Source organism: Ranitomeya variabilis, chromosome 4, assembly GCF_051348905.1.
Source record: "Ranitomeya variabilis isolate aRanVar5 chromosome 4, aRanVar5.hap1, whole genome shotgun sequence".
Lineage (NCBI taxonomy): Eukaryota > Metazoa > Chordata > Amphibia > Anura > Dendrobatidae > Ranitomeya > Ranitomeya variabilis.
Genome location: NC_135235.1, coordinates 314,422,929 through 314,440,805, shown reverse-complemented (window position 1 = coordinate 314,440,805; position 17,877 = coordinate 314,422,929). Strand labels below are relative to the sequence as shown.

General features: G+C 42.1%; 1 protein-coding gene across 2 annotated transcripts in view; it reads right to left on the bottom strand.

Annotated features, from left to right (window-relative positions):
• The window catches only part of MMEL1 (membrane metalloendopeptidase like 1), a 592,089-nt gene that overhangs the window by 191,289 nt on the left and 382,923 nt on the right, over positions 1-17,877 (bottom strand). For both annotated transcript variants that reach the window (XM_077250438.1, XM_077250437.1), the window contains exons 3-5: positions 3,219-3,254; positions 2,829-2,990; positions 393-473 (exon numbers count right to left, since the gene is read on the bottom strand). In XM_077250438.1, the coding sequence (XP_077106553.1) occupies positions 393-473; positions 2,829-2,990; positions 3,219-3,254 (279 nt within the window). The remainder of the gene's footprint in view (positions 1-392; positions 474-2,828; positions 2,991-3,218; positions 3,255-17,877) is intronic.

The following is a 17,877-nucleotide window of genomic DNA, read 5'->3' as shown; positions in this document are numbered from 1 at the left end:
CACACCAGACAAGACAAGTATGAAGTTCTGGAGAAGAGTAAAGCAGGATTAGGTTATAAAAAAAATAGCCCAAGCTCTGAACATCACACAGAGCACAGTTCAATCCATCATCCAAAAATGGAATTAGTAAGTCACAACTGCAAACCTAATGCAAATGTGGCAAAGTGCACAGGTATGAAGACTTTTTTCAAGGCACTGTAATAGCAATTTCTGAACAATGGATTGACACGAAGGAGAACTTGGTCATTCTGTAGAGAAACCTATGGAAGCCAAAAGTAAATATTACCATCAGCAAATGAATCCATTTCCAGTCACCGATAAAATAAGTGTTGTCCCAGATAAACCCCAAGTGCACTGATTTGTAAGATACATTATAATTGTATATTACTTACTTTCATTCATGCAGGATTTATACAAAATTTTGGCTTTTTTAAAGGCATCACGGTCATCTTGGTCAGAATCTTCCAGTAGACCTTAAAAGAAAAAATACAAAGCATTGTTGGGGATTATGGACACAAACTTGTAGAGCAAACCTGGGCAAAGTGTGGCATTCAGGTCAAACCCAGTCATGGTCCTCAAGGAGATTCCCGATCTCCTTGAGGACCATGACAGCCAAAGTATAGTTTCTGTTATGTTCTGGCAGTTCTGGCGGGTTCTGCTGGTGATCTATAGAAGTGTGCAATTGAACCTGCGTAGATGCGCAGATATGCAGGTCAGGAGCACACTGTATGTCGCACGCAGTGTGCGCTTGACTGTTGAGGCGCTCCTCAATGTGAGGGCGCATGACTCTTGTGGTGGTTACAATGTGCCAGCTGCTTCTTGCATTAACACTCTTCTTGGGCAGTAGATATAAAATCCCTGCCATGCAGCCAACAATCTATAAAGACTGTGGGGTAGATCCTGGTATGCATCCTTTGAAAAATGCTGAATATCGAATATTTTAAATATCTTTTCGGCCGGCCCAAAGTGTCATTCTGGATAAAAGTGAGCCTCATTCTCTTCCAGAACAAGACTTCAGGCCTGGTGAAAAGACATTTGGGCCTAACGCACATGTCACATGTGGGTCCATGCCTGTGGAATGAATATATGTCACATGTGTATGAGGCCCAAATATCTTTTATTATAATTTGAGTAATACACATGCATTACAAGTACATCATAATGATATGTAATTACCAGACCACTACATGAAATGAAATATGTACACTGTACTTGCCTCCTGCACCACTATTCAGCTACTCTGAGCCCTGTATCTCACAACATTGCCAGCGGTCATATATCATGTGACACAGAACTATAAGTAGCCGAGCAGCGCAAGTGGAGAAGGTAATGATACTTTTTAAAATATATTTAATGATGTTTTCTGGTGACCATATTGAAATGTTATATCACTCATCCTCCTCGGTTACAGTGCTGCCTCTCTGTCACTGCTATGATCTCTGTTTACTGGCTGCTCTAGTGATGTCATGACTACAACACACATCACTGCTGCCGCCATTCACTGAGCTCAGTGACTCTGCTGCTAATGTAGACCGCATAAGCTGCCTAACACAGTGATTGGCTGCAGGGGTGATGCCCACTGTAGTCATCATGATGCTACAGCTGCAGCCACTAAGCAGAGACTTGAGCAGCAGCAGAGACTAAGCACTGGAGTCAGGGAGAGTAAGCAACATCTGATTTTAGGATTTTTACCTAGTGCAGATGATTAAAAGCCAGAGATCTAGAGCCGTAAAATAATAATGTTTCAGTCGGGGGGGGGGGGGGGGGGGGGGGGCATTAGTATTGATATCAACATTAATGTTTGCTGTATGAAAATAATAAATTAAGTAGTTACTCACTGTGCCCTCCTGCAGCTAAGCCTTACCAGCTGCACCGGTGACATGATTACCACCTGTTGTGATCTAGTCCGGGTTTTGAGCCCTGTCTGGCCTTTCCAGGTCTGATCATGTCAAGGGTTAACTTTGCATGGCCTCGTTTTAGGTTCAGGTCTGCTATTTCTACCTGCTGTGTCCTGCTGTGTTTCTACCTACGGCGTGAGTATCAGACTCTGGTAGTACCCTGATTTGTCCTGCTGCACATTCTGACTTGGCCCGTGTCTGTGCCTTCCTCCCTGCCTGTCCTGTCTTAGGGTTTCCCCTTGTTTTTCGATTTCCTGGTGTTTGACTTGGCCTTGGCTTTGACCTGACTGCCTCTTGCTTCTGTTACTACTGCTTTGGACTGGTTTTAACCTTCTTGCGCTCCACTGACTCTGTGCTTGTTTTTTCCCTTAGTACTGCGTGATGGTCTAGGTTTGTTTGACTATTCTGCTGCCACCTGGTGGTAACCTCACTGCAGCACTGCAGGTCTGCTTTTGCAGACGTGCTGTCCTGCTTCCACTCTATTGCCATCTGGTGGAGCTTCGAGCTACCTGCATAGCTGCAGCGTGACACCACCAATAGCTCAGCCTCCATAACAGTCCCAGTTTATCGTGTGGTACCTTGAGCAAATTAGTTGCCCACCCCTGTTGATGAGTTTCAGGCATTAGTACTATAGGTTAGCCGTTTCAGTGATTGTAAGTCTGACCTTTGTAATATACACATGACAGAGCCTCTACGTCACTACTCAGTGTCCCCATGGTTCTAACCTACAGAGCAATGGTCAGTTCATGGGCTTCCATGTGGTGCCCTTATATGCCACAAATTTACTAAGGTATTCCAGAGCAATGTTTCTCTTATTGGCATACAATTTAACCAGTACTACACAACTTCATAGTACAAAACTTGTGTAAAGGACCATGTGCCATTTTTCCAACCCAAAAATGAATGCATGAATGCATTTGATTTTCTTACCCTTCAATATAATCTCCATTTCATCTCGAAGAATATCGAAGATGCTATAGCGGGAGCTGGTCTCTGGTATTACATGCTTATTTAACCAACCCCCGCAGGCATATTGGTAGAAATCAGTGCAAGGTTCTATAGATGGGTCCATATTCTGGATAATTCTTGCAGCTTTAAAAAAACAAACAAAAAAGGAATACGTTTCATCGAAACCTTTTCAACGAATAAAGCCTTTAGCCCTCAGGTGTTTACGAGGTACAAAGAACAAGGAAGATCTAGGTTGTATCGCAACTTAATTCAATAGCTTTGTATTCCAACATAATTATCAAATGGTGAAAGTAATTAAAGAACTTTTCCATTACATAATGAAAGGGTTAATTGTGAAATCTTTCGACATACCTGCGGTAACACATCCTGTCGTTGTGCAAACGGTCTCTGAATGAAAGAAGAAGCAAAACATTTCAATTCAATTTTGAAAAAAAATCTCGTAGACCAAACATTCACATGAGAAAAGTTGACCATGTAAGAATAGCAGCCACATGGTTCCTGGTCCAATTACACTGAACAGGTAGTACAAAGAATAATAAGATGCTGATAAAAAAAAGAACTGTAAATGTCAGCAACCCTTTCAATGAATAGATCAGATCTAAAGTAGAGTCTCATTATTGTGCTGTGTCCCAGACTTCCTGTGGGAAAACATCTTTTCTGGCCTGGAAGCTCAATACTATATCATTAGGACACTGGACCTCGTAACAACCACAACCTATTGTACCATTGAAAATTCCTATGGTAAAAATACTGACATAGCACGGTAGCTGATGTGTTATACATGCATATATATGTGTATATATATATATATATATATATATATATATATATATATATAATTTTCTAGGACTTCAGAGAAAAGTGGAAAAGTTGCCTTGTCTGGTGCTAATACTCTCTCTGTATGCATTTGAAGGAAGTCCATCACCAAATTTTTGCCACCTAATCTAAGAGTAGCATAATAGAGACACCCTGATTCCAGTGACGTGTCACTTACTAGGATGCTTGCTGTAGTTTTGATAACATCACAGTTTTATCAGCAGATTATAACTAGAGCACTAGTAAACCTGTTGCTTTGTAGTCCTTCATATTCATCAGCTATGTAAAACCCCACCCCAACCACTGATTGCCAGCTTTCCGGCTTTCTGCCTATGCGCAGTGTACACAGAAAACTGCCCATCAGTGGTGGGGGGCGGGGTTATACAGAGATCAGTATTCTGAGAACTGATAAAATCACTGCATTGTCTGCTGCGGCTCTATCAAAACTGCAGCAAGCAACCCAATAAGTGATGAATCACTGGAATCATGGTTTCTGAATCTACATCATGATGCTTGCAGTTGGGTAGCAAAATTCCCTTTAAAGCATTTTAATCTATTTCCAGCTGTAGACATTTCGTCTTAGAATAGCTTTCATCAAAGTCAATAATAATTCTGAAGCCTGTAATAGAATTGAATGTTAACTGAATGCAAAGATCGGCATTGGTGTAAAAGGCTCTACCTTCCTTAAATTCATCCATACCAGAGAGACCCTTTTAGTGATTTAGCTCCAACATACAGGCGCACACATATCATAGAGATAGACTAGGAGGTCGTTTTGGAGTAAAGGCACCCAATGCTCTTTGGTCCTTTTGTGACTGGGTGTAAAAACTTGGGACAGTTCTCCGCTCTCCAAAATAATGGCATTGATAAATAATAGGTGAGAAATTGTGCTAATGGTCATGGAAAAAAAAAACAAATTCACTTCTGTCCTATAATTTGGTCCCTCTCTTCTATATAGTTCTCTGATGACACAGCACATAGACAAATATGAACCCAAATCTTGGACCGAGTGAATTCTAAACTCCAAACTCGCCAAGAGAGATACAGAACATGGGTATCAAGCTCAAAATCTGTTCCCAGCCCTCCTCCCTCCAGCCACATATACAATGTTATCAGCGTACCTCACGTCAGATGTAGGCAAAAAAGTTTTTTTAGGAGATGCCAAAAACCTTAACATGTTGTTTCTGATACAATAACCTTGACGACTTAAATTCCTAGAGGACGTTTGTGATACAAGTTATCAAAGTTCAGCCAAAACCACCAGGGAAACACAATTTCTCCATGCACGTAATTAAATTGTATCTTCCAATTACACAAAGGGTCATGTCAGATATCTAATGGGTTGTTTCATAAGCAGAAAATAAAACAAATCAACTTAACAAAGCACATTGAGGCACGATGGGAATTTAAAGTGACCTTCTGGTTGTATTTCTTTACAGACATTAGAGATAAGCTTCATTCCAATAAAAAAATTGGAAACATTTTAAGGGACAGCCCTGTTTGAAGTCAATTATTTTTTATTTTTTTATAGACACCAGTGCAGTCTCGAAACGCATTTGATATGAGAGATTCTTGCTCTTCTTTGTATATGTAGCACATGTTCAGAGGTAAAAGCAGCATGGAGGACATTACACAGCTGTACTGAGCAGTGTAGCTTTGGATCCACCATCACTGAAGTGAAACAAACACTAAAAAAAATACAACTATGTCTATGTGTGATGTTCTGCCTCTATCTCTCTTTTTTGCTCCTTCCTCTCACTCACCTCTTCAGAGATTTTAGTAGGCAGCCTTACCTGGTCCCTCAGTGAGCTGGCAATCCTATACAACTAACACAGATTTCACCTATATCTTTGCATGCATGATGAATTCAGAAAGCAGTGGGAGTAGAAGTAGTTTTTGCCAGAGGAACAAGTAGGATTCAGAAAAGGCAGATGAACAAGACATGTGATTGCTAACATTAGATGGATAAAGGAGAATGCCAAACAATACAACAAGGAGATCTATTTTTGCATCATCAGCCAGAGAAAAGTCTTCGATTGTGTTGACCACTAAAACACTTTGGAATATCATGAAGGATATGGATGTGCCGAACCATCTGATCAGCCTCATTAGGAACCTTTGCATCAACTAAGAAGCAACAGCCTGAGCGGAACACAGCATGGTTCAAAGTAGAGCGAGGTGTCAGACAAGGCTGCATCTTGTCACCATTTCTCTTTAGTTTATGTGCAGAAGCAATTTTCAGGCAATCTGGACTTGCCGAAAAAGAAGAAGGAATCAAAATCATCAACAATCTTAAATATGCAGATGATACAACATTGATAGCAACAAGTATAGATGGAATGAAGGACTTATTATGGAGTGTCAAGATGGAAACCTCAAACATGGGACTGCTACTCAACAAAAAGAAGACAAAGATATTGGCTACTGTCAGGTCTGACCGGGACACATTTGAGATGGACAGCGATGAACTGAAAGTTGTAAAGGACTTCAACCTACTCGGATCAATAAGACAAGGTCTTAAAATTGAGGAACATTTCACTGGTGACTGAGGTACTTTCTGTGGTAACATACGGATGTGAAACTTGGACGATAAAGAAACAAGACATAAGAAGAATCGATGTCTTTGAATATTATCAATACCATGGCTAGCAAGAAGAACAAATAAATCAATTTTTGCAACAAATTAAGCCAGGCATGGCAATCAAAGCAAGGATCACAAGCTACGATTTGCCTACTTTGGGCACATCATATGAAGAGAGCAATGACTGGAGAAGGACATCATGGTGGGAAAAATAGAAGGGACGAGGTGAAGAGGAAGACCAGAAACCCAATGACTTTATACTATCAAGATGATGGCGAAGAAGACCCTGATGAACCTTTCTAGGCTTGTACAAGATCAATCTTCCTACAGATCATTCATCCATCAAGTAAACATGGCCCAAAATAAAGCTGAAGGCCATTAAAAAAATAAAAATAATTGCTACTAATTTATTCAAAGTTTGGCAGTAACTAATTAAGATGATAATTTTGAATGATTTATACTAAAATGACAATATTCTAAAAAGTTTACTTTCTTTTCCTCACTTTTCCTGTAGGCCATTATTCTGAGCAATGGTGATGAAATTAATATTCTTAATGCCCTTTTAGCCTGACCACAAATATGAAATAGTCCTCCAGTCAGTTATAACCATGCCACAACTGGTTCCGGATGCATTTTCTACAATATATTTGTTTTTATCTTTATATTTCAATATCGATGTCGATGGACATGGAGCAATCACATAACCACAAATGACCTTTATAGAAATCCTTTGTAATATCATAGCTGCAATTATTTTCCAGACATTTTTCATCCTTCAAAAGCCAAAGTAAAATCGGCACGTTCTTTGTCTACAAAGCACAAACCGCTCAGACAATAACATCTTTTTTTCCACCAGTAACGTGAGTCCTTCAGCTTTAGAGACACGTTGCTCCTGTCCAACACAAATAGCGTAAGATACTATGCAGCATTCCTTAACTATGTTGGTGGTCGTTGCCAATTTCTTTGCTACTTCATGAACTTTTATTTAGTAGAACTAAGTTTAAACACGTTAAATCCTTTATTTTTCCACTTAGAATTCAGGTGGAACATTTATCTTTATGTTCACTTTTCGGGCTTTGTTACAGAGGCAATGAAATATGACCCTTGCAATAAAAAGTTCTATAGCCCATTAGTCACTGCCCCATTAGGAACATATTCACATTAAGCCCATTATAATTGGATTACGTTTTTAATGTCTATGCAGGGTTGCAATTTTAGAGTGCCGAGTATGTTGTCTTGCGGAGGCAAAAAAACTTAACCAATCAGATGTTATTTATGAAAGGAAGTGTCCTGCAACAGATCTTGCATTTTGAACAAGGAGTTTAAAGGTACCTTCACATTAAGCGACGCTGCAGCGATAGCGACAACGATGCCAATCGCTGCAGCGTCGCTGTTTGATCGCTGGAGAGCTGTCACACAGACCGCTCTCCAGCGACCAACGATGCCGAGGTCCCTGGGTAACCAGGGTAAACATCGGGTTACTAAGCGCAGGGCCGCGCTTAGTAACCCGATGTTTACCCTGGTTACCAGCGTAAAATGTAAAAAAACCAAACAGTACATACTTACATTCGCGTCCCCCGGCAGCCGCTTACTGCACTGTGTGAGCGCCGGCCCTAACAGCAGAGCGGTGACGTCACCGCTGTGCTGTACTTTCACTTTCACTTTACGGCGCTCAGTCAGTGTGGGAAGCGGACGCCGGAGGACGCGAAGGTGAGTATGTACTGTTTTTTTTTTTTACATTTTACACTGGTAACCAGGGTAAACATCGGGTTACTAAGCGCGGCCCTGCGCTTAGTAACCCGATGTTTACCCTGGTTACCAGTGTAAAACATCGCTGGTATCATTGTTTTTGGTGTCAAACACGACGATACACGCCGGTCTGATGACCAAATAAAGTTCTGCACTTTGTTCAACGACCAGCAATATCACAGCAGGATCCTGATCGCTGCTGCGTGACAAACTCAACGATATCGCTAGCCAGGACGCTGCAACGTCACGGATCGCTAGCGATATCGTTTAGTGTGAAGGTACCTTTAAGCGAATCTGTAACAAGTTTTTGCCAACTAATCTGAGAGCAGCATAGTATAGATACAGAAACGTTGATTCCTAATGAGTCACTTTCTGGGCTACCTGCTGTAGTTTTGATAAAATCACTGTTTTATCAGCAGGAGATAATCACTAGACTTGAGCGAACTTGTTCAGAAAACATTTGCCAATCTCAAATTCAGCACTAATGTTGCACATTTGGATTCGTGTTCGGACTCCCAAAGTTTTTTCCTAAAAATCGTCAAAAGTCGCCCAAAGTTTGGTAAATGGCCAAATTCACTAATGGAATATTCAGACATCCGTGTTTCTGGTAGCAGCACAGGCTACAAAATGTCCCAGACACGTGAACATTGATTAAACACAGATGACATCCTTGTGTCATCAGTGTGACACGTACCAGCACCTGGGAATTAGCGGTACTGTTTGCGCTATTCCTCGGCACCGTGTGCTAAACAAGACAGCTCATATCACTGTTCCCTGATCGCTCTGAAATCAGCACTACCATGGGACAACTGTTAACAGCAAGAGCAGATGGCAGCTGCACTATAAATAAATAAATCATAAGAAAGTACAAAAAAAGTCAGTGCACCCATTAAGATATCCAGGACTCAGAGCATGGAAACTGCAGTGGAGCAGGAAAAGCAATCAACCAAGAAGATAATCCAGCTCAACCTGTCTCATAAAAGTCTTTTTTAGTTTATTGAAAAATTCTTTAAAATTAATCCATCCAGCGTGTAAATCACAACCCCCAATGTGGGAAGAATTATTAGTCTTTGCATGTGATTATGAAAAGAGCTCGACCTTATATACTACATCCTGTCCCAGTCATGTGATTGTCTCTGCACAATCACCTATAGCATTCTTCACCTGTTAAAAATTATCAGTTGTTCCAATACCTTACAATAAAAACATAGTAATTAATAAGAAACACACAAAGACATTTAAACTAAGTACTTGACAAATCGCAAAGAGATAAACTTACAATACAGTACACAATTCTAACAAATTTATACATAATGATAAGTCAAATCATGTTTGATATTCATCCCCAAAGGGGCTATTGTTTGCAGCAAATAAATCCACCAAGATTCCCTATTTAAAAGTTTTCTGTGAAGGTCACCTCCTCTAAAAGGTTTAGAAACTCTTTCCATTCCAATAACCGTACACATTGTAGTATTCCCATTATTATTAGTATTATTTTTTATTATTATTTATTATTATAGCACCATTTATTCCATGGAGCTTTACATGTGAGGAGGGGTATACATAATAAAAACAAGCACAATAATCTTAAACAATACAAGTCACAACTGGTACAGGAGGAGAGGACAGGATGAGAAATGCCTTGAAGTCGCCGAACATTTAAACATCTTATTGTTAGCTGCTTCAGATAAATGTCGTCTAATTCTAACTTTTAATTGATTAGTAGTGCATCCCACATATTGGATCTTACAAGTGAAACAAATTATTGTATACACTACATATGTGGTGTTGCAATTTATAAGTTTCTTTTATTTTATAAGATTTATTGGTGATTGTAGAGCTTAGCTTAGAATTTAGCTCTAGCTATTAATATCAGGGCACAGTCATTGGCTTTCCCTCTGCTGATTATGAAAATTAAGGGGGACCCCCATGCATTTTTTTCAATTACTTTTTGAATTGTCAACAAGAACAGTATGGTCACCTGGATTCATAGCAGCTGTTTCTCTTGCTATGCAAGTGCCAGTGTTGGACTGATGAACATTGACGATTCCTGCACTCTGCATTTTGGCATTCAACAGTCCGACACTGGAGCTACCATTAGACCTGGTGGCTTGAACTCAGCTAACCTTTCAGTTACCAGAGTTCAAAGCCACTGGGACTCCTGGCAGCTGCAAGGCCCCAAAAGCTCATATTAAACTTTAAGGGACATTTTAAGTTTTAAGTTTCCAGCTCCTGGAACACCTGAAGGCTGTAAACTAAGGTTATCTTGGAGTATTATTTGTACTTGTTAATACATAAAGAAAACATGAAAAAAATGGAGTGGGGTACCCTGTAATTTTCATAAACAGCTGAGGGAAAACTGATGGCTATGGGCTTATGTTAATATTCTGGGAAAGAGACAATATTCATAAAGGTTCCCAGGCTATTAATATCAGCTCACAGCTGTATATTTAGCCTATCCTGGTTATTAAAATGGGGGACCCCCAAAACATGACGTGGCGTTACTCTGTATTTTTGATAACCAGCAAGGCAAAACTGACAGCTGCAGGGCTGCAACTCTCAGCTGTCAGCTTCAGCAAGGCTGGTGATCAAGAATAGAGGGGTCCCCACATTGTATTTTTTATTTATTTAAATAATTATTTTTCAGTACTGCATTGGGTACCCCCCATTTTTGACAACCAGCCAAGCTAAAACGTACAGCTGAGGGCTGGTATTCTCAGGCTGGTAAGGGGCCATAGATATTGGTCAGCCCAGCCTAAAAAAGAGCATCCTGCAGACACACAGAAATGAAGCATCTATTAGATGTGTTAGAGGGTGAGGATAATGCCCATGCCTGTTGGTCATCTGCAGAAGGTAAAATGTGCCCCACACTCTGGCTCTCAGTACTGGATGATTGTAGGTGGAGTCTGAAGTACAGTTGACAATTTTCCATAAAGGTAAAAAATGTATGCTTGCAAGAAAAATGGTTTGGCAAATTAATTTTCATTCAGTAGTAGTTGATGCTTGGACCTAGGAGGTTACATGATGTTGGATCAGCACAGCAAGATCTTGAATCAACTGGGTTAGGCCTTGCATTGGATCACTCAAAGGTTGGATTTGAGCCATTAGTTTTTGGGCCAATTATATTGGCCTGGCGGCTTTGAGCTTGCAAACCTGGCATTTCGTGGAAAAGCTTCCATGGACAGAAAAGTGGCTTGAGGAGCTACCTGGAGGAAAATGGTATGGAAACTGCATAATCATCACGTCTGGAACAGTAGCAGAAATGTCAGGCAAAAGGATTGTCAAAACACAGGCCAAGATCAAAGAACAGGAATAAACTAAGAAGGATAAACTGTAGGTCAAATGAAACCAGGTCTAGCAGAGCATATAACAATCAACTAGTGGTAGAAGGACAGGGGCTTAAATAGTTTGCGCCCCGGTTAGTGCTCACAGAAAGGAGAATATTAGATAACACAATCGGGAGTTAACCCACAAGCTAACAGTCTAGATCAGGGGTGGGGAACCTCAGGCCCCAGGGCCATTTACGGCCCTCAATGACCTTTTATCAGGCCCCGAGCAGATTCTCAGGGACTGCATTCTTGGGTGTGGAGCTGTATTTTGATTACAACCAGCTCATTAATTTCTCCTTGCTCTGTTAGCACACACACACACACACACACAGTGTTCACTACTGAACAATGAAGGGCATGCAATGAAAGATTACATCACAAAACCAGTGCCAGAATCAGGATGTACTTTGTGGATGGAGTTTTTACGGCCCCCAAAGGATGGTATAAATATCCAAATGGCCTTTGGCAGAAAAAAGATTCCCCACCCTTAGTCTAGATGGTGCCACTAGTCCCAGAATAACAACCCAAAGGTGTGACATGGAAACAGAAGCAGAAAGAGAGGTAACAAACATGGAAGCGGGTGCAAGTTGGAGGAAAGCACTTGAAGACAAAATAAGTGCAAGATAGAAGCTGTACTTATGTATAGCAAGTGAAGATAGCAGTACACAGAGCTCATATCCAGCCAATATTGCAGAGAGACATTCCCACAAGACATTTGGATCATGTCGCAGCCTGCACATCAGAGGGTCTGAAAATGAATGAAGGAATGAAGATTGCAGACTGAAATATACTTTTTCCATGTCAAAGGTGTCCTTATCCTTTAATAACATTTTCCATATACATAATAATCAAGCCACCAGCCAGGCTACAGATATAGACATTGAGAAACATTGCTCTGACTGCCAAATAAAAAATGAGCTATTTGATAGGAGTAAGGCATTGCCAAATCTTCCAGAATTTCTGATAAATTTCTAAATTATCCTGACACATGCATGACAGTGTGAAATTAAACTTAAGACCTCAGAATGAATTGTTAACAAGATTTTGACGGGCGCCGTTCTAATTAGGTAAGGGACTATAATTGTTTATCTTTAAAATTCCACATTTGTCCTTGTGACACAAGAGCCAGGAGTAGCTTATGGCTGCACAGCACTCACACATTACACTGCATGGGAGCACAGATTTATCTACCAGTAAAAAACAATATAAATTAATGGATTAATTGGACTCAAGAGACAAGCAAAGGTTCAACTATTATCTTTATGTCTCAGTACAGCAGCTATACCAGGTTTAGCAAAACTTGTGCCTCCCCCATTCCAGGATTTGGAAAAAGGCCTGCGAATATGCAGCTGTTGGCCTAGTATATTAATGACATATTTCATGCAACCAGGATGTGGGCAGTGGAAAAAGAAGCATTTCCCCGAGATATGGGCTGAGACTAAAGGTACCGTCACACTAAGCGACGCTGCAGCGATAGCGACAGCAATGCCGATCGCTGCAGCGTCGCTGTGTGGTCGCTGGAGAGCTGTCACACAGACCGCTCTCCAGCGACCAGCGATGCCGAGGTCCCCGGGTAACCAGGGTAAACATCGGGTTGCTAAGCGCAGGGCCGCGCTTAGTAACCCGATGTTTACCCTGGTTACCAGCGTAAAAGTTAAAAAAACAAACAGTACATGCTCACCTGCGCGTCCCCCAGCCTCTGCATCCTGACACTGACTGAGCTCCGGCCCTAACAGCAGAGCGGTGACGTCACCGCTGTTGCTTTCACTTTCAGTTTAGGGCCGGCGCTTTAGTGTCAGGAAGCAGAGGCTGGGGGACGCGCAGGTGAGTATGTACTGTTTGTTTTTTTAACTTTTACGCTGGTAACCAGGGTAAACATCGGGTTACTAAGCGCGGCCCTGCGCTTAGTAACCCGATGTTTACCCTGGTTACCAGTGTAAAATATCGCTGGTATCGTCGCTTTTGCTGTCAAACACGGCGATACACGGCGACCTAGCGACCAAATAATGTGCAGACCTTCTAGCAGCGACCAGCAATTTCACAGCGGGATCCAGATCGCTGCTGCGTGTCAAATACAGCGATATCGCCATCCAGGTCGCTGCAACGTCACGGATTGCTGGCGATATCGCCTAGTGTGACGGTACCTTTAGTGCCAAAACACGACTTCAAATGGAGGGAGAAGAGAGAAGAAAACTTAATTTAGTTATGGCTACATTGTATCAACTTGGGTGTCAACAGACTCGGGATTTTTTACTTCTTTTAAAAATGGTTATACATAAAAGTCTTTCTATCCATGGCAAGGTTTTTTTTTTAATTAAAAAACTGACCCTCCCTCAGCTGTTATTTTTTTATACACAGAAAAGCAAGTACGTCCATAGTACAAAAGAAATCCTAGGCAGTCTGGCCACTAACGATGCACCACAGCATCCCTCGCTTACAAAGAATTTGATTATTGTGCCCAGCACCTCAAATGAAACTCATAGTCTCGGATTCATTAAGACTAGAGTTTTATATTCTATGCGGGGCATACAGAAAAAGGTGTGCCAAATTAATCCATAATGAATTTGGTGAATCTTATCAATGCGTACATCTTTGTGCTCCTTGCCAAAATGTTCCTCCATTTAGAGACTGGAGTAACATTTTTAGCATAAAAACTACTGACACTTTTGCTTAATCTAACGAGAAAATGGAACCACATCTTGTTCCGCCCCGGTTACTCCCGCGATCCAGCCATTTTGGCAGAGCTGCTTGAAACTGGCATGAAGATACCAAATTTTGCTCAACTCAAAAGTTTTACAACTATTCCAAGGCCCCTAAACTTCAAAACTGACAATTTTATCACTGGTCTTGATAAGTGGGCATTGTGGCATCACAAGATCCTGATTCACAAAGAGGTGTATGCATCTTCATCAGTCTAGAGTGGCCAATGAATGGCAACATTTTTGCACTACTGAGAGAGTACCAACATTTTGCAGCTTTTCAAATCAATTTATGCCAGAATTCTGGTGAAATTGCTTTGATGTATCGGCCCCATATTGTCAATACCATTCCACATGGGAATGATGAGTACAAGGATGATAGATTAGCAAAGAAGCTCACGCAGTGGTGTCTAAAGATGCTTATCAGGCATTCTAAGCCCTGAACTATCCCCAACGGAGTGGAGTCTTCTGCCATTCCTCCTTCACTCCAATTTACAACCCCTCTTCTAGGTTTTAGACTTGACCCAGATTTCAGAAAAATGCTTTTTCTCTTTACTGCACACCACTTTAGAGCCATAAATGTTTATATGCCATTTATGTTCCTTTCCTGCAACTCCTGGTCCTACTCCACCATAACCATCTTTAAAGGGAACCTGTCAGGAGGAGGATTGTGCACAGTATCCTACAGACAGTGTCAAGTCAGCACCGTTATACTGATTAAATTGATACCTTGGTTGATCAAATCCGTCTTGTGGTTGTTTTTTAATCTTTATTTACAGTTTTGTGTTAATGATATGCTCGTGCCCCGGGGCGGCCTGAAGGGGTCTTTATGTGGTGCTCTGATTAGAATTTCATAATGCAGACAGCTGACAGGTCACTGATCCCTCAGTGACCTGCCCACTAGTTTGCATAATGAGTATCTGTCAATACTGAAGAAAAAAAAACCTTCAGCGGGCAGGCACCAGCTGAGAGCTGCTACTATGCAGGAACGAGCGGCACCATCTTGGAGCAGGAAATTTTTTCTTCTTCTCTAGCAAGATGGCACCACTGGCGCATGCGCAATAGCATCTATCAGATCACAGTTATGTACACAGCGGCATCCAGCAGCCATTTTCCTGAAGCCTTCGGCGGTCCACGGCTTCAGGCACATGGCTGCATGGAAACCGGTGATGCACTCGGTTCTACTCGCCATGGACACTGGGCTGTGGAGTCACCACATTTCTGTCGCCGACATCCTGAGGAAGGGACCCTGCTCAGGTGCACTCCGCACCACCCACCACCATTGCCACACCTCTGTCACCGGTTCCGCTGCTACCACTGCTGCAACCCCCCGGTAAACCTGCGTTTGCACTATAAGATGCACTCCCTATTTTCCTCCCAAATTCTTTTGGGAAAAAGTGCTTCTTATAGTCCAAAAAATACGGTAGGTATTTTTAATCAGTACCTCTCTTTAAATACAAGAAATAACAATGCAATGTTTCTGCTAACACCACAAATCTAGTGTTTGGGCTATAGATCTTACATACAGTGGGGAAAAAAGTATTTATTCAGCCATCAATTGTACAAGTTCTCCCACTTAAAAAGATGAGAAAGGCCTGTAATTGACATTAGGGTTGAGCGACTTTCATTTTTTTAAGATCGAGTAGGGTTTTGGGAAACCCGATTTTGTCCAGAGTCGAGTCGAGTGCAGTCGGCCGATTATCGCTAAAAGTCGGGGATCGACCGAAACACGAAACCCAATGCAAGTCAATGGGGAAGCATAGTCGGCAGTGAGTGGAGGCCAGGAAAACACCTACAGTGCCCATTTTAATGCCAAAAACATCCATTCTTGTTTCTGAAGCTTGCCAATCTTAATTAACTGTATAATAATAGTTGGGCATAGGGAATTGGGGGAAAGTTGTGGGGGGAGTAGGGCTGGCTCAAGTTTTTCGTGGGCCCAGGAAATGCGGACTACGTCACGGCGGTGTTGCAGGGAAAGGTAAGTATTTAAACGTTGCAAGTGCTGTGATCCTGAGCAAGCAGGGGGGGGCCCACTCGTTCGCATTGGCACTGGCACAGGGCCCCTCAAAGTACGGCGGTGTGTTTGCATGGCGGGGGCGCCTCCCACCAGCAGCGACACTTTTGCGTACTCTGAGGGGCCCTGTGCCAGTGACGTCGCCAACGAGTATGCCCCCCCACCTGATGAAGGAACCTGCACTTTCATCTGCACCTTCCTCTTTGTCCCTGTGTAAGGTGGTATAACATGCGGGAAGGGGAACCTTACTTTCAGCAGGGTCAGATTCTGGCTGTGTAGAGTACAAGGGGAATGTAGTGGTCTAGGTCAATGTACCAGCAGACTCATTTAGCAGTGGCTGGGCAATGGGCAGGATGAGGAGGAAACAGATATAGGGCCAAAGAATAAAGTAGGCTAAATGCAGTTCAAAATTGGTAACAGGACTAAACAGGCGGCATTGCTTTGTTCAGTGGAGTAGCAAACCCAAGAGCAGCAGACACTGTTTCAAGGGCCTAACCACACTAGTAGGCCAAATGCAGTTTAATATCTGATAGTATAGGGCGAAAGCCAGAATGTGGAAGCTCAGCTTTGTTCAGTTGAGGACAACACCAGGGAGGGGCAGACACCTTTAGTAGGCCGGAAAAGCCTATTGCATTTTTTAAAATGGTAATTTGGAGCAGAAGGTTGAAGCTCAGCTTTATTTAGTTGAGGACAACACCAGGCAGGGGCACACAGACAGACACTTTAGTAGGCCGGAAAAGCCTATTGCATTTTTTAAAATGGTAATTTGGAGCAGAAGGTTGAAGCTCAGCTTTATTTAGTTGAGGACAACACCAGGCAGGGGCACACAGACAGACACCTTTAGTAGGCCGGAAAAGCCTATTGCATTTTTTAAAATGGTAATTTGGAGCAGAAGGTTGAAGCTCAGCTTTATTTAGTTGAGGGCAACACCAGGGAGGGGCAGAAGCCGTTAGTAGGCCCTAACCACCATTTTGTTTTTTAAAAACCACTTAATGAGAGCCGGAAGGTTGAAGCTCAGCTTTATTCAGTTGAGGACAACACCAGGCAGGGGCACACAGACAGACACCTTTAGTAGGCCGGAAAAGCCTATTGCATTTTTTAAAATGGTAATTTGGAGCAGAAGGTTGAAGCTCAGCTTTATTTAGTTGAGGACAACACCAGGCAGGGGCACACAGACAGACACCTTTAGTAGGCCGGAAAAGCCTATTGCATTTTTTAAAATGGTAATTTGGAGCAGAAGGTTGAAGCTCAGCTTTATTTAGTTGAGGGCAACACCAGGGAGGGGCAGAAGCCGTTAGTAGGCCCTAACCACCATTTTGTTTTTTAAAAACCACTTAATGAGAGCCGGAAGGTTGAAGCTCAGCTTTATTCAGTTGAGGACAACACCAGGCAGGGGCACACAGACAGACACCTTTAGTAGGCCGGAAAAGCCTATTGCATTTTTTAAAATGGTAATTTGGAGCAGAAGGTTGAAGCTCAGCTTTATTTAGTTGAGGACAACACCAGGCAGGGGCACACAGACAGACACCTTTAGTAGGCCGGAAAAGCCTATTGCATTTTTTAAAATGGTAATTTGGAGCAGAAGGTTGAAGCTCAGCTTTATTTAGTTGAGGGCAACACCAGGGAGGGGCAGAAGCCGTTAGTAGGCCCTAACCACCATTTTGTTTTTTAAAAACCACTTAATGAGAGCCGGAAGGTTGAAGCTCAGCTTTATTCAGTTGAGGACAACACCAGGCAGGGGCACACAGACAGACACCTTTAGTAGGCCGGAAAAGCCTATTGCATTTTTTAAAATGGTAATTTGGAGCAGAAGGTTGAAGCT